At 33.4% G+C, this 18,722-nt stretch overlaps 1 protein-coding gene across 7 annotated transcripts in view; it reads right to left on the bottom strand.

The window, feature by feature from the left end:
* Positions 1-18,722, bottom strand: part of DIAPH2 (diaphanous related formin 2) — a 776,708-nt gene that overhangs the window by 716,513 nt on the left and 41,473 nt on the right. For 6 of the 7 annotated variants that reach the window (XM_036226378.1, XM_036226383.1, XM_036226381.1 and 3 more), the window contains exons 2-3: positions 13,715-13,747; positions 11,100-11,276 (exon numbers count right to left, since the gene is read on the bottom strand). In XM_036226378.1, the coding sequence (XP_036082271.1) occupies positions 11,100-11,276; positions 13,715-13,747 (210 nt within the window). The remainder of the gene's footprint in view (positions 1-11,099; positions 11,277-13,714; positions 13,748-18,722) is intronic. The other variant, XM_036226380.1, reaches the window with a different exon arrangement.

Genomic DNA, 18,722 nt, shown 5'->3' with positions numbered 1-18,722 from the left:
AGCAGGATACCTTTAATTGATTCATAAATTGGACTGAGAAAAGTTAATACTATGACTTAATAAGTATTGTTAATACTATGACTTAATAAGTATTGTTCATGTTCCACTAGGACTTTCATATCTTTGTCTGATTTATGTTTCGACTATAACATATATTAAACCAAATATCAGAATAAAATGATCTGGGAACTAAACCTTCTAATTACTTTTTTTAATAACTTAAAAAATGACACTGACATTGTTCTCACTAAAAAGTTATTAACTGTGACAGCAAAGGCTTTTTTGGTGCCATTAATAAATAAAATAAATTCATTTTAAATCATTTTAAAATCTTGTTCATTTCATGCTTTTCTCATTCCTTACTCTGTATTTTATAATGTACATAGTATATTATATACGTACATTTATATAATTTTAAAGAAATATATTGGGGTTACTTGCTCAAAAAAATATATAAACTATAAATACAAACATATATATAAACTATAAATACAAACATATATATATATACTCTTGTGAAATATATATATATGTGTAACACACACACACACACACACACACACACACACACAAAGATACATACGTATAGTTTTTCCCTGACAGGCTAAGAAATCAAAAATTTTAAGGACTACTACACTAGTCAAAAGGCTGACAAACTTTTTCTATAAAGAATCAGACAGTAAATGTTTAGACTTTGAAGGTCAAATAGGTCTTTGTCACAACTGCTCAACTGTGCAGTGGTGGCACAAAAGGAGTCATGGACGATATGTATACAAACGTTTGTGACTGTGTTCAACAAAATCTCATTTGTGAACACTAAATTTCATATAATTTTCAAAAGCCCTGAAATAGTCATCTGTGGATTTCTTTTTCAACTATCTAAAAATATAAAAACAATTCTTACCCTGCAAGCCATACGAAATAAAATCCTAGAGGCAAGGATAGTGTGTCATCTTTCTGTTCCCTGTCCCTAATAAAGTATCTGGCTTTCGGTAGAGAGATGTCAAACTTTTCCATTACGCCAAAATTTTTGTTTGTTTTTTCTTTCTCATAATTACATCTTAGGTTCTGTTCTCCTATATAGCCACTATTAGAACATAAGCTCCTTGAGGGGAGATATTTTCTCTTTCTCTCCTTTATTTTTAATGCCTTAAAAAATAAAGACAGAAAATTCAGAAATGACACTGGATTACATAGTATATTCAGGCAGGTCTTCTCTGTTTCCTCCCTGAGCCCCTGGCACTGGGTTAAGCACACACACTAGCCTACTTCCAGCTGTACTAGTACCGTGGAAATCAATTGTTGACTTGCTTGTCTCCCTGACTAAACTCTGAGCTCTATGGGGGCTAGAGAGGTGTCACATTCATCTGTCTTCCCCTAGCATATAGCATAGGATTTGGCACATTGCACATAGCAACAACTTGTTGTGAAATGTATTCATGCCAATCAATACTAGTAGAGTCTTTCAAACAGTAAAAATATTTTTGGAAAACATTTCTATGTACAAACCAAGAAGAGAGGCAGTGAATTGTGAAGGTTACCAGCTATCATTATAATAAATTTGCAAACCTAGTTCCTTTAATTATTTAGTGTGGGACTCCTAGCCTACTACTCCCTCAGTTGTGAAACCTTTGGTGACAATTAAATTTGGTAAAAAATAAAATAAAATAAAAAGTGACCCAGATTTAGTTACCTTTTAGACCTGTTTATTGGATGTCACTCCTCCTTTCTAAGCTTGTAGGAGTCTGTATAAGAAAATAAAATGTATTGACTTTCTAGTCAATGTCTAGTCATTTCTATGATACTGCAATATACTCAGTCTACTAATATGAAGCATACAAAAAATGGAAACATAACCAATGGAAATCATGCTATCTAGACAAACTCTAAGGATCTAGCCATTTCTGAAAAGTATTGCAATAGCTTGTTATAGATTTTACAATCTAGTTTATAATTTATTTTATGGTAATTTAAACCATTAATGAAAATTACCTATGCTGAGTACATTAAAAGGTTCTCATCCAAAATAACCGATTCCTAAAAGACTGGGTTAGGTGAGCAAGAAACCCATAATAATAATCACCCTAAATGTCAATGGACTGAACTCACCAATAAAAAAGCACAGAGTTTCAGAATGGATCAAAAAACCAAACCCAACCATGTTCTGCATCTAGGAGACACATCTCAGCTCCAAAAACAAATATAGACTCAAAGTGAAAGGATGGAAAATGATATTTCAAGCAAATGGCACTCAGAGAAAAGCAGGAGTAGTAATACTAATATCAGACGAAATAGACTTCAAAATAAAAAAGGTGAAGAAACATACTGAGGGACACTTCATAATGATAAAGGGAATCATGTACCAAGAAGACATAACACTTATTAATATCTATGCTCTCAAACAGGGAGCCCCGAAATATGTCAAGCAATTGCTAACAGAACTAAGGAGAGAAACAGACCAAAACACTATTGTAGAATGGGATCAAAATACCCAATTGTCAGCTATGGACAGATAATTCAAACAGAAACTCAATAAGAAAGTAACATCCTTAAATGACACAGTAGAACAAATGGACATAATTGGAATTTACGGAACCTTCCATTCCAAAACACCTGCTTATATATCCTTCACTAGCGCCCATAGAACATTCTCAAGAATCGACCACATACTGGGACACAGAGATAGCCTCAACAAATATAAGAGGGTTGAAATCATACCAACCATATTCTCTGATCATAATGATTTGAAGCTACAGAGCAACTACAGAAAGAAATCAGGAAGAACCACAAAAACATGGAGATTAAACAACACGCTACTGAAGAATAACTGGGTCAGAGAGGAAATAAAAAGATCAACAGATACATAGAAATGAATGATAATGATAGTATAACATATCAAAACTTTTGGGACACAGCAAATTGGTCTTAAGAGGAAAGTTCATATCATTACAAGCCTAACTTCAAAAACAAGAACAAACTCAGATATACAATATAATGCTTCGTCTTAAAAAAATTAGAAAAAGAAGAACTAATGAAGCCTAAAGTCAACAGAAGAAAAGAAATCATCAAAATTAGAGCAGAAATAAATGAAATTGAAAAAAAAATAGAAAAAAAATACAACGAAGAGCTGGTTCTTTGAGAAGGTCAATAAAACTGACAAACCCCTGGCTAGACTCACTAAAGAAAAAAAAAGAAAGAAAGGACACAAAGAAACAAAATCAGGGATGAAAGAGGGGAAATTATGACCTACATTGCAGAAATACAAATATCACACAAGAATATTATGAAAAAGTATATAACAAAAAATTTAATAACCAAGAAGGAATGGACCAGTATGTAGAAAAATACAATCATCTTCCTAGACTGAATCAAGAACTGGAAAATCTAAATAGAATGATAAGCAGTATGGAAATTGAATTAATCATCAAAAGCCCACCAAAACGTAAAAGTCTAGGATCAAATGGCTTCACCAGTGAATTCTACCAAACATTCAAAAAAGATTTAATACCTATTTTCCTCAAACTCGTCCAAAAAATTGAAGAGGAGGCAATGCTTCACAACTCATTTTATGAGGCCAAAATTACTCTGATACCAAAACCTGGTAAAGATAACACACAAAAAAAGAAAACTACAGACCAGTATCTCTCATGAACACAGATGCAAAAATCCTAAATAAGATACTAGTGAACTGAATACAGCAACATATTAAAAAGATTATACACCACAAATAAGTGGGCTTCATCCCAAAGGCACAGGGATGGTTCAAAATACGCAACTCCATTAATGCAATAAACCACATAAACAAATTAAAAAATAAGAATTATATGATCATATCAATAGATGCAGAAAAAACCTTTGACAAGATAAAGCATCCATTTATGAGCAAAACACATAACAAAATCAGTAATAGAAGGAAAGTACCTTAACATGATAAAGGCCATATATGCAAACCCTCAGCCGACATTATACTGAATGGTGAAAAACTAAAAACCTTCCTTCTAAGATCAGGAATGAGGCAAGGCTGTCCAATATCCCCACTCTTATTCAATATAACATTGGAGATCCTAGCGAGTGCAATCAGGCAAGAGGAAGATATAAAAGGCATCCAAATAGGAAACGAAGAAGTCAAACAGTCACTATTTGCAGATGACATTATTCTCTGTATAGAAAAGCCTAAAGACTCCACAAGAACACTACTAGAAACAATAAGCCAATACAGTAAAGTTTCTGGATACAAAATCAACATTCAAAAATCCATAGCATTCCTGTACTCTAATAATGAAGTGTCAGAAAAAGAAGTGGAAAATATAATTCCTTTTGCAATTGCAACTAAAAGAATAAAATACCTAGGAATAAATTTAACAAAACATGTGAAGGACCTATATAATGATAACTACAAGACCCTATTAAAAGAAATAAAAAAAGATACAAAGAAATGCAAAGATATTTCATATTCTCAGAGTGGGAGAATCAAAATACTTAAAATGACCATATTATCAGAAGCATTATACAGATATAATGCAATCCCCATCAAAATTACATTGACATTTTTTACAGAAAAAGAACCAAAAACAAAAACAAAAAACAAAAAAGGCACACACACACATCAGATTTGTACGAAAGCGCAAAAGACCCAGAATTGCCAAAGCCATCCAGATAAAAAAGAACGAGGCTGGAGGCATCACTCTGCCTGACTTCAAATTATACTACAAAGCATCAGTAATCAGAACGGCATGGTACTGGCAGAAAAACAGACACACAGACCAACAGAATCGAGAGTCCAGAAGTAAACCCACATTTATATGGGCAAACAATTTTCTATAAAAAAGCCAAAAACTTACAGTGGAGAAACGAAAGCCTTTTCAATAAATGGTTCTGGGAAAATTGGAAGGCCACCTGCATAAGAATGAAACTAGACTATTGTCTATCACCACACACCAAAATTAACTCATAATGGATTAAGGACCTGAATATAAGGCCTGAAACAATAAAATGCATAGAAAAAAACATAGGAAGTAAACTTAAGGATCTTGGACTTAAAAAGGATTTTATGAATTTGACTTCAAAAGCAAGGAAAAAGCTAACATAAATGAATGGGACTATATCAAACTAAAAAGCTTCTGCTCAGCAAAAGAAATTGTCAACAAGGTAAAGAGACAACCATCCAAATGCGAAAATATATTTGCAAGCAACGCCTCCGATAAGGGCCTAATATCTAAAGTACACAAAGAACTCATACGACTCAATAACAACAAAAAAACCAACGATCCAATCAAAAAATGGGCAGATGATCTGAAGATACACTTCTCCCTAGAGGACATACAAATTGTCAACAAATATTTGAAAAGATGCTCAACATCGCTAGCTATTAGGTAAATGCAAATCAAAACCACAATGAGATACCATCTCGCACCTGTTAGAATAGCTATAATCAACAGGACACGTAATAACAAATACTGGAGAGGATGGAGAGAAAAAGGAACCGTCATACACTACTGGTAGAACTGAAAATTTGTACAGCCACTATGGAAAATTGTATGGCAGTTCCTCAAAAAAATCTAAGAATTGACCTACCATATGATCCAGCAATCCCTCTACTGAGTATTTACCCTAAAGACTTGAAAACCCATATCCAAAAAGATATTTGCACACCGATGTTCACAGCAGCACTACTCACACTGACCAGGACATGGAAAAACCGGTGTTGTTCAATACATGATTAGATAAAGAAGCTGTGGTACATATATACAATGGAATATTACTCAACCATAAGAAGAGATGAAATACTGCCCTTATCAACAACATGGATAGAACTCGAGGTAATCATGCTCAGCAAAATTAGCCAGACAGAAAAAGCTGAAAATCACATGATATCACTTATATGTGGGATATAAACCTAAAAGCAACAAATGAAAAGAATCAACAAATAGAGACTCATGGACATGGACTATAGACTAGTGGTTATAGAGTGTAGAGGGTGGTGGAGGAGGGGAGAGGTATACGGGGTAAAGGGGGTCAAAAATGGGAGGGAATGGGGGAAGGGTGAAGCAAGCAAAGAGGACCAAATATATGGTAGCTGAAGGAAACTGGACTTTGGGTGGTAAACACAATAGAATATACAGATGTCAAATGATAATGTACACCTGAAAATTACATAATTGTATTAACTCATGTTACCCCAATAAACTTAATTTAAAAAAATATATCTCAAAAGAAAAAGAGAGAGAAAAGAAAAGAAAAGAAAAGAAAAAAGAAAAGAGAAAAAAAGAAAAGAAAGAAAATAAAGGAAGAAAGATAAAGAAAAGAAGACAGGAAGAAAGAAACTAAAAAGAAACCTATGATAGAGGTCAGGGGAGAACAAGTACACTTGTGCTAAGGTACGACACCTGGGGTTCAAAATTAGTCTCTAAAGCGATGAAAGGCAAAAATGAGGGAACAAAATTAAAAGCTTTGGGATTAGTTATGAGAGTTCTAGCAGTTGGAATATGGGATAATTTAGTATTTTTTGCATATAACTATACTATCATTAAATTATGCCAAAAATGCAAAATATATTAATATAAATTACTGAAATAGAAACGAAGTGTAAAACATCAAATTTGCATGTGGAATCATATATTAAACATCATCATTAATAAATGAAGTTGAAAGGAAGAGTGCCTAGAAATTAAATCATCATAAATCATCATAGCCTCATCTTTTGCATATAACAAAACTAATAACCTATATTAGAACACAGTCCTTATTGACATATTTATATGAATCCAATGTCACCAGTGTAAGCTGGACCTCCACTCAATGGATCTTTGTGCTAGCTAATAGAAATTAAATTTCAACTGGAACTTCTAAGACGTCCCTATATGTTTATTTCTTTAAGCTTAAAACGGAAATCACCTATCCCCCCACAAAAAAAAAAAGAACAACTGCATACAAAAGAGCAATAATACTCTAAAGGAAATGTACATGTCCAGAAACATTTCTCTCCTTTCTCTAACTGCATTAATTCAATTTGGATAAAAACAAGTTATCACTATTAAACATTAATATTTCTGAAGCCATATACTCAATGTACAAAAGCCAGTTCAGTTATTCTCGATAAGTTCAAAGGCTTGAACATGATAATAAACCATGATAACTTAAAATGTTGAATAGTTATTCAATTACAGCATTTCTAAGTTCCTTATATTTAAATTGGAAGGGAGGAGATATCTCACTGCTCCTATTTAGAGGCAATTCAAAATGCCTCCGATTAACATGAGAAAGCCTATGAATATGAACCTCATTCAAATTTGAATTTTGGGTTAAAGATGATGTATAATACTAGCATAGTTCAGTCATCCCTTAAAATTACTCCCCAAAAATGTGGAAACAGTATTGTTATTTTGGTACTATTACCTTTATCCACTGTGGAAGATTAGAAAGCATGACTCTGGCCATAGCAAGGGAATAGGAATCTTAAAGAACAATTATAATTTACCCCATGCACGTAATTATAAAAATCATATAAAAACCAATGTTTTTTTTCATTCTTGAAAGTTTTAGTAAAAAAAGCCACTTCCTAATTTTCAATAATAGTAACCATATTCTAAGTACAAAATTCAGTTTTACAAACTATTGACAACACACTGCTAATAAATAGCGTGTGCTCCATAAAATAAACAATCACCTAAAGTTTCAAATTTGGAGCTTTAAATCTGTCGGCAATAGCCAATGATACCATCACTCAGAAGATCTGTCTATAATTGCTTCACTGAGTATCCACAATATGAAAAGTGACACAGCAACACACAGAACAGATGTCAAAGTCAATGAAACATTATATAGTTAACTGGACTAGTTTCAGGACTTTACTTAGCTATATATAAAGAGTCAAGTGATTTTTAAAATGAGCTATTAGTAATTAAAAAAGAGTTACAGTAATCAAATAAAAGTTAATGCTTTTTTAAAATGTCCCACAGTAATTTCAGTTTTAGCCCAATATCTCCTATTATCTACATCTACAAGCCTGTACACTGCTAACCGCTCTTAATAGATATGATCCTCAGGCAAAACAAGTGTTTCAATTATCAGAGTAAGATAGGATTACACTTGAATATCGCCTTTCATTATTCAAGCTTTCACCAAAAGTTTCACCAAAATATTTCAATCATTGCCTAGAAATTGCAAATAATAAATTGTATCAGCAATTTTAAAGAAATTTATTTCTTGTCAAGCAGTTCAAACACACAAGAGGAAAAACAAATCAATGTTGGGGGGTGGAGGTGGATGCATTTCAAATCGGACAGAATGATCAATTGAATCAAATGTTGCTGATAGGTCAATTAGGACGAGAACTGACAATTGACCATGGGATTTGGCAGCATGATGATCTCTGGTGACAGTGATAACAGTTTTGATGGAATGGTGGGATGGAAGCCTGGCTTGAGTGAGTTTATGAGAGAAAGTGAGAAGAGAGAAATGAGAAGTAATGAATGTAAACAAAATTACTGGGAAGTGTTTTGTTTCAAAGGAGAGTAAAAAGAGCAGTAGCTGGCAAGGGAGATAAGGTCAAGAAAAGGTTTTATAAAATGAGACAAGTTGTATGCTGCTGGTAACGGCAGGAGGGGAGAAAATTATTACAGCATGTCCTTGAGTATGTAAGGAGGATAGAACTTCATAAACAAATGCAAGGATTAGAAGATAAAAAGTTCACCTATGGTGACAGGTAGCAAGACAAACTATGTGCCTGCAGATACTAAAAGTTAGGTAGATGTATATGGTAGTAGAAGTTCTCTTCTGATGGCTTCAATTTAATCAGTAAATTAAGCAGCAAGGTCATCAGCAGAGAAAAAAATATATGGATAAGAGTTTTGAGAATTGAACAGCAAAGTAGAAGTGTGAAATAGGCATCTAGGAGCACAGTTGAGGGAATAAATAGCGTAGGGACATAAAAAAATGATCATCTGAAAAACGAGGGCCTTCTTGGGGCTTTGGGAAAATATTGTTTCAGAATCATTGATAGGGCAATAGTGGATTAGAATGGGCAAAAAAAATGAAGGAAGGGAGATAAACTGCTAGGAGGCAAGAGCAGCTGAAGGGAACAAATGTAAGAGTCATTGCAAAAGCAGAACGATGGTATTTGGCAAGCAATTAGAAGTGACTGAGAAAACCAATGGAGTAAAAGATGGCACGTAAGCAACAAGCTTAAGGGAACGTTGGAGTAGGGCAATGCCACTGACAAACTCAACGAACTATTTCAATACTGTAAAAATTAGTAACCAATTGTGAGGTTTGACTGAAGAGAAGAAATAAAAATTTTTAATATTAAACATGTTAATAGTATCAAGGAATGTTTCTGTTTCTGTTGTTGTTATCACTGTTTGGGGTGATTAAGTTAAGGCATCAAAGTGTTAAACTGAGGGGCAATTTAGGTGATTGAGAAATACTAGCAACTGAAAACAGAACAGAACTTTATTTGATAAAGGGAATGCAACATACATTTATAAAGTCATTTATATGGAAAGCTTATATATCAGGCACTATTCTAGGAATATCATCTCCTTTAATCCTAAAGATAACCATACATGGTAGATCTTTTATACCTTTGCTACAGATAAGGAAAATGAAGTATAGAAAGGTTACATAATCTTTTACTGGCAGAGCCAGAAAACAAATCCAAGTCAGAATGACCCCAAAGTCCAAGTTCTTAACCACTAAACAATACATACTTTGTAAAATTAGGAGCCTGGGAGAGGTAACAAAGGTTATTTAGCTTCCGCAGAGAATTTCAGAGGTAAAGATTTTACACAGGTGGAATCATTCCAAAGAATGGCACAGTCCAAGATGTACTCATACCTGTAATTAGTTAAATGTATTGATGCAGAGGTCGGAGTTTCGAAAATCAAGAACTAAGAGCAAAAATGCATGGGGTTATCAACATAATAGTTGAAATCACCAAAATGAATAGCAAGGAAAAAGTCAAAACTATAGCCAGGTGCTATTATCATCAAGGAAGTTCGGCAAATAATAGACTTCACAAGAGAAAGGGGTGTTGGAAGATGGTTCAAAGATGGCATGGAAGGAACAGCAGGAAAAAGTGTACAATGGTGTACCCCAGGACTAGGAGGAAGAGCTGAAGAGGACAAGATTGTCAGGTCTCCTGTCAGGGAGAAAGCTAGATGCCAGCTGTGACTAGATGGAAGGAACAGGCAAGGAAAACTTGAAAGATAAAAGGAATTGAACAACTTTCAACAGTATTTACTGAAGGGCTATTAACTCTTCAAGCCACAGGAGAAAACTTCTGGGGTTGGGGAGAGACGTTTCATAATGGGCAGAGTAGAAGGGTCTACATTTTCAGTGATTCTTAACTTTTTATTTTGATGTGGATGAAAGGACCTTTGAAACTCCTGTGAACATTAATTCTAGATAGCCAAGCCCCCCCAAAAAAATTTACAATAATAACTTGGATACAAATGTAAATGAATGAATCATGAGTCAAGATCTTCAGTTCTTCTCCGGTCAAGCAAATCAGTGTAATATAGCCCAATGCCCCATCTCTCCCCTCTTCTACCATAAACTACTGAATTCTCAAAATATTATATTATCTCATATAAGAAATAATCTAGACCACAAGCTATAAAATATATAAGCAACATGCTAGGAAATGTTGATTGTATGGCTTACTGGGAGGAATTATACAGAACAAACTTGGAGTGTTCTGTTCCCGCTACTGTTTTTATACCTTCTTCCCTCCCAATTCTATTTTATATACCCAACAAGATACCTTGCGCAGCAAAGAGAACTTAGTTCTGTTTTGCTTTATTGAAACAGGAACACAAATTAGTTAATTGAAAAACTAATTTGATATGCCATAGACTAACAAATACTAGAGAACAAAAGACAGCCCTGCTTTTAAGAGCTCATACTCGAAGAGATAGAGAGGTAAGAATGGTTAGCTCAAAAAACAGATACTTTTGAAAATAGTTCTGCTGTATCATCAAGTTTCTGGTCTCTCTTTTCGTGATATAAACATAGTCCATACAAACACACTTATTAAAAACCCAGTGCTCTTCTGGGCACATGCATTTTTAAATTAAAACAAAATTAAGGGTCTACTGTACCATCATTTTTTCGAAGAGATCCAGTACTTCCTTTTCTGACAAATTCAAAGATCGTTCATCATATAATGGCTGAGCTGCTGGAAATTCACTCATTGCGACTTGAGAATCAATAGGATGTTGAATAAGAGGTTTTTCTTTTTTGACAGTAGATTTTCTAAAACTTGTAATTCGGTCACGCTGCAAAGAGAAAAAAATAAGCCATAAGAAAGAGATTGAGTATCACGGATATGAAGAACTGAAACATCAAAACGGCACTTAGTATAATATACATCATTACTGTCTTTTTTGACAAAATGTTATTTTAAGCAGCAAACTCCAGTTAGAGATTGTACTATTTTGACATCTTGAAGTAGCCCTTCAGTCTCAGCAGTCTGGGAGGGTGGGGGTGAAAAGTACAACTCAAAAGTAAAACTTAGTCCCTTGTCATTTGTTTTGCACAGGAAGCAGATGGAAAAAGTCCTGCATCCAAGTCATGTGGTTGTTTCAGGGAGAATGTATCTCCGTTGGCAACTTTGGAACTATGAGGAAAAAGAGAAAGAAAATAAAAGAGCTTCCAATATTCGGTTGTAAGGGGAATTATAGTAATGTTTGTCTTCTTCAAAGTGCCAAAAATTGTGACAAGTACCTGAATACTCTGTCAGTGTAGCATTAGAATATAACGATTAAGAGCACGGATTCTGAAGCCAGGCTACCTGGGTTTGAATCTGCCATTTACTAGCTGAGTAACCTGTGCAAATCAGTTGGTCTCTCTCTGAACTTCTTCACCTCTAAAATAGGGATAATGACTTAATACTAATGATAATACTAATGATTATGAGATTTAAATACATTGATGTGCTTAATGCACTTAGCTTCTATTTATTATTGTTGCTGTTACTATTATTATTATTATTTCCCCTACCTCTGTCTTCCTTCAAAGATGGGACCAACGAGCATCACCTTTTCCATTCCTACAAATACTATTAGGAAGAACTTGCTATTTAATGGATATTGACTCAGAATCACTGATACCATGTACAATCTCTAATAATTAGCTTGCTATTTCACATAAAGTACGTTAACTCCAATTACAAGTAAACAGGCCATTCTGTTTTAAACCACAGAACTTAGACATCAAAAATTAGTAATGACCATAAAACTGAATGTAACTCAGTTTTATTCTGGTTTCTGTTAGGAAGCACATGCGTACATATTGTCAGCTCAAGTTAAACCAGCAGACATATATTAGATCCGAGGACAGCACATCTTCACTGCCTGTTGCTGAGTCCTTATAAATTATTTCAACAATGCAAAAAGCATCACAGAAGTTATTACCATAACCTATGTAAATTTCTGTTGACCCCCATTAAAAAAATACTTTTCATTTTGATTCAAAGAACACTTTTTTAATTAAAAGGTGTACTTTGAAAGAAATATGAGCAGTTTTAGGCAGCTTATTTAGGATTACAAAATTGATTTCAGTACAGAGTTGTTTACAAAAATATTATGAGTATATAAATCATATATAATCATAGAGAGTGGGAAGAAACCTGAAAAATCATCTAGATCAAGTCTCTCGTTTCGCCAAAAAAAAAAAAAAAATGACTCGCTAAATGCATAAGTCCCTGGTTCCTTTCCCAGTGTTCATGTTAAGATTCATTTCTTTGAATCACCTTGAATTTTCAAATTTTCTTTTTAACTCTAAGTAAAATTAAGTTGGTTTAGATATCTAGTATATGGGTTTAGATATATAGTATATCTTCAAACAACTGAAGAAAAAATATTAAGTAATCCCAAATAAGCTGAGTATATATCCAACAGTCAAATTTCACTAAAAGATGTGGTGGACATGAAAGCATTTAAATATGCGATCGACCATGAAATCAACATATCTCTGTTTCTGTCCTTTCATATCACTTAATATTTACTTTCACAGTGCTAGTTTTTTCACTGAGTAACATTATTTTCATATATATTTGATCTTCCACCATGCCCTTCATTTCTATCTAGAAAACTGGCTTTTGTTTTCAGCTGTATCTCGATAAACAAATGAATTTAAGCTACATACTTTCACGTCCTTAAATCACTAACAATATTTTACATTATTTGTAGATAGGTAGCTTCACCAAGTAAAAATATTGGCACTACTTAAAATACCATTTTCTTTAAGTTTAGCTACAAAAGGGCACATTTAAATTTTAAAGCCTAAAAGTTTTAGTAAGTTTTACTATAAGATTCAGCTTAAAAATATTTAAGAATTTTAAATATCTGACTAACATAATAAACTTAACTTTCTATTTTAATTTCTTCCAATATTAATGTTTAACATATTCATGCTCAATTTACTTGGCTATCAAAAAAGGAAACATCTGTGTTTTCTAGACTTAAATTGATAGAGAGATTTAAAAAACTGGTTAAGTTATACATTCAGATGATATCAAAATTTTGTCAAGAGTTCATACAATTGTTTATATTAACATTTAAAAAAGTCACTCTTGATAATTCTTCTCTCCTACTGTGCTTTGTAAACATACAAACATTTTATATCTTACATACATCAATGCTTTAATGTCCACTCACTTTAATAAAAAGGCAACATGCATAAGTAATATAACATGCTACTAAGACCACCTTACCACATCATCTGCCAAAGTTTTTATTTGAATGTTCTATTAAAACCAAAAGAAAAAAAATACCTGTCAATAAGAGAAATTCATAGATACAAGAAAATATCTGAATGACTCTCATTTTTTAGTTTCAACTATTACCAGTTTAAAAGAATTACAAAGTTTAATATATAAACAAATACATTTTTTACAAAAGGAAAAATACTTTTTAAGGATCAAAAATGAAGGTGGGGGCTATTTGTTTTTTAAGATGACACCTATGGTCCCAAAGTCACATTTGAATAAGACTTCTTGACCACAGTACTCAAACATGACAAAAGATATAGCAAAGTCATAAGCCCTTTCAAGTTTTTTTTCAGTTTTAGAATGAATAATCATGTTTTTACAATACATAAATTTTTAAAATTATATGAATAGGAAAAATGTCACATTTAATAGTAATGAAATATAATACAACAGCTCAGTCTAGAACTCAGTTATATCTGATGGATGCTTAAAGGACACCCTTATAAATATTTTGGATAATACTGAACTTACTGATTCTGTTAACATATGCCCATTTCTCAAAAACTCCAATGCATTTTTTTTTGCATGTGGTTTTCTACTTCTAATGCTGAGAATCATTGGAACTGGCGTATTCTAGTTAATAAAATAGAGTGGTTAACAAAAACTACCACATAACAAATATGGGCACCATTATTTGAAGAATTAAAATAAAGCAATACTAAAGTAAGCAAAGTAATTAATGATTTAATAATCTTTCATGATTCAGAAGATATATTTCAAGATCTTACACTAACATACAATGAGCATGAAGGGTAGTTATTATTATTATATTATAAATATGTTGAAGTGCCAACTAAGACATGATTAGGGAAGAACCTGTTTTGTTTAAATTCCTGTTAGGAATTGAAATTAACCCTTCTACTATACCCTATACACTTATTACCTACAATATAAGCTGAATAATGTGCATCAACTTGGTCTTGCATGCTCAAATACCATTTTACTTAAAAAAAAAAATATGGTCTCACAGGTGGTGAGAATTCCATTGAGTTTTAAGGAAGTGAGAATTATTGGTCTCAGGATCTTAAGAAATTGTCTTCAAATACCACCAACCAAATGCTGTTAAAGATCATCCTTACCTGGATCAGCTAGGACAAATACACTATTATGTGTATAGTTCATTTTTTGCTATTAACCCAATGATTCCCTCAGGGATCTACACTTCCACATCTTTGTACTATGTCTTCATCACATCCTATGACACAGATTCCAATCAATCTTTACTGCCTAGGCAAAATAAAAGAAGGGGGATGATCTATACCAGAACTAAAGCCATTTTAAGAGAGATCAATTCACCCTACGATTATCTCCAGCTGATATTTTCTCTAATTTTCCTAGTGGATTACAGAAAACTGTTTTATGCACAATGACAAGCTTCATGACTTCCTGTGATGAAAAATCTGAGTGAGAAATGTCTGAGCCTCAAAAGCGCCTCAACTACCCTGCTACCATCCAGATGTGTACCTGAACCAAATGATTAGATAGATTATGCAGTTATTCAGCAACTCCTGTTTTTCTTTCTTCCATCTTCTGGGTGGTTATAAAATCAAGATTGGAAACACATCTATATCTTCAAAGTGGGGATGTAAATTAAGGTAAAATATAATTTGATTTGGTCAAATTGTCTAAGTTAAGGTACACATATGTCTGCAATGCTTTAAATCTATCTCTCAGTTGTCTATATGTTGACAATGGGAGACAGTAAAAAGAAAAAATATACTACTAGCAATATCTCCACCTTGTCTTACAGGAAGAGACTTGAATATTTTCCTCTTTTCTAAATTAACATTTTTGTCTATATTCTATCACATATTATGGAGTCAGAGACTATTAAAGTTGGATGGACTTTGAGATCATCTGGTCAAAACCCTCATTTTACAAATGATGAAACTGAAGCTTGAAGAGTGCGACTTGCCCAAGGACGACAGATCTGGTTACTACTAGACACTAACTCCTAGTCAACATACAACCTTTTCAGTGAGTACAGTCAAGCTCTAGGATATTAGGATTGAATTACTGAATTAAAACAGTTCATGGTAATCTCAAATTCATAGACACCATCTTAGGTAACTATCTTTTGCCATTACACTGGTGGTCAAGCATCATTCCAAAGAGCATTACCCTGGCAACCACAGTCTTTCCTCAATGCATCTTACATGTCATCCACCAAACTCACTTCGAGCAATATGCTCTATGTTCATCAAGTGGCTAATTAATTTATTATTTTCTATATACAAACTATATGCAAATTTAGATTATTCAGTCTTCCATGATTCTTAAATTTTATCTTCCTAATCATTCTTTAACACTGCCACAATTCTAGGAGTCAGACAATTTCTAGGTGGGTGGCAAGAGGTTAAAAAAAAAGATAAATTAATAACCCAGTAGAAACACTACATGAACACAAAGTGAGCAAAATGTGGTCTCCGAGAGTCACTACAGACTTTAGAATAGGAAGGTAACATTTATTTTACTGGTACTATCTACATTCCACTTATCCAGGCTTAAGACGTCTGTGTCACCTTGGTCTCCTCCTCCATGTTCCACAGCCTCCTAATCATTACCTATGCTTCCATTCCCTCATTGCCAAAATCATCTTCTTAAAGCAAAGATCTGGTACAAGCCACCATCACCTCTTACCCAGATTTCTAGAAAAACCTCCTAACCTGTCTCCCTGCTTCCACCTTAACCCTCCTACAGTTAATTTTGAACACAACAAAATAATACTGTTAAAACAAAATTAGATCATGTCACTCCTCTGCTCAAAACTTTCCAATGGCTATCTATATTTGCTCCAAGTGAAAGTCAAAATCTTTACAATGGCCTACACAACCCTTTTGATCTGCACATTCTCTGTATCTCTCTGACCTGTCTCCTACTACTGTCCCTTTCATTCAGTCAGCTCCAGTTACAATGACCATTGCATGGTTCCTCAATAAGGCAATAAGCCACATGCACCGGCTCTTCTCTGCCTGGAAGGCTCTTTTCCATTATCCATATGACTTACTCCATCACCCCCCTTTTGAGTTTTTGCTCAATGAAGCCTACTCTGGCCATTCTATTTAAACAGAAACACACAATTCTTCTGCACGCTCCTGGCACTCCTGGCCTGCCGTACTGTACACTCCCTTTCCTTGTTTCAATAGGACTTTTATATTTTAATATAGTCTATACTGTATTATTTTTTGTCTGTTTCACCCACTAAAAAATGTGATTTCCATGAGAACAGGGATATTCACCTGTTTGGTTCAGGGATGTACCCCTAATGCCTTAGAGCAGTGTTTGGCACAGGTACATAGAAGCTCAATAAAACTTATAAATGACTATCACATGCCCATTCACATTCAACGGCTCCTCATGACCTACAGAATAAAGAATATCATCCGTAGTATGGCATTCAAAGTCCTGTATTAATCAGCTCTAGGGTATTCTATTTTTTCCCTTCCCTCATGATCTATATGCTATAGAAAACAAAAATAGAAATTCTATTCCCAAATGTATGCCCCAGTGGGTCCTTTTTTTGCACCCACTGTTCCCTCTACCTGAAATGCCATCTAGCTATATACGTTTCTATTTCTAAAGCTATCCGTGAGTTTAATGTTTGGTTATTGAGAAACCAAATGTTGAAAATACTAAAGAAGGATTATTTTATTCAGTGTTTTCTTAAAGAATTTTTTTCCCTAACAGGCATCCTCAAGAATGATAGAGCATCCTCAGGCACATAGGAAATTATATTCACGTACAAAAATTATTGCAATTACTTGTGATAAAGAACCATAAAGAAAAACATTCTGCTCACCTGTGATTTCTTGATTTATAAGCTTCCTTCATCTACAGAGTATATATCTTATATAACTATGCACATTTGACTAATAAGAAAATTTTCTCATAGGTTTCCCTCATGTAAAAAATCTACTTTTATAAATATCTCCTTGATACCATTATTTAGAAATCTTCTTTATAAGTGTCCAGAAAAAATAAACAAATGTCTATTGAAAAGGAAAATCTTTAAGCAGATATGAAGAGTTTTGTATTTCAGAAGAGGTGACTTTTGGCCACTGGACATGAAAAATACATTGAAATTATTGTGTAAGTTACAATTCATTTATCTGCACAATAGAAAATAAAAATTTTTCTGCCCTGCAATTGTCTTTCTATATTAGTAAAAAAAAAAAAAAAAGGTACAAAAGGAGTTAAGAACAATAACAAAAACCAATACCAAAAAGAGTTCTGACAAGAGTAAGTCACAGTCATTTTTACACAAACTGACTTTTAAAACATATATTTTTACATGATTGTATTAAAATATAGTCTAATCAATAATAATGTTCTACAGGGACAAGAACTCAAATTTTATCTGAAGGTAATTTATACAGGTACACACATCTCTTTCACACCCATACATGGAGACATTATGGATTTTACTCCTGAGTACAAACTATAGAGCTACTATGCAGTTAAAAAAAAAATGACCAGAAAAACTTTATTAGAGTCGCAGCCCTGAATAAAAGCACTGATTAAAGTCATTTTAGTAAGTTTTTATTGTGCAAATCTAACGATAATGGTCATTAGGATAAGGGTATATTGCACTAGTAAGTATAGTAACCATATATTTCATTAAAATCAACTCTGGAACAGCAATAAGCTTGTGCATTAGTCAGGCAATCAGAGTTTAGTAAACTTCATTTATGATCAGTTATATTAAATATAACTTAGAACAGTATTATATGAGGATTACATAATTATAAAAGTATCACTCTAGAGTCTTAACCCCTTAAGAATAAGAGAAATGGCTGATTACTTATAAACTCTAATGCTGAAGTTCTGATTGAAATGCAAGAGTCATTATTACAAGAAAATTAAGTTTTGATTTTCTCAGTCAGGGGAAATTAACAAAAACAGCAAAATGTAAAGATTCAACTCTCTATGGATAATGTTACATACTAATACA

The sequence above is a fragment of the Rousettus aegyptiacus genome, unplaced genomic scaffold, assembly GCF_014176215.1.
Source record: "Rousettus aegyptiacus isolate mRouAeg1 unplaced genomic scaffold, mRouAeg1.p scaffold_m13_p_9, whole genome shotgun sequence".
NCBI lineage: Eukaryota > Metazoa > Chordata > Mammalia > Chiroptera > Pteropodidae > Rousettus > Rousettus aegyptiacus.
The sequence above is the reverse complement of the archived record's forward strand: the minus strand, read 5'-3'. Positions and strand labels throughout refer to the sequence as shown.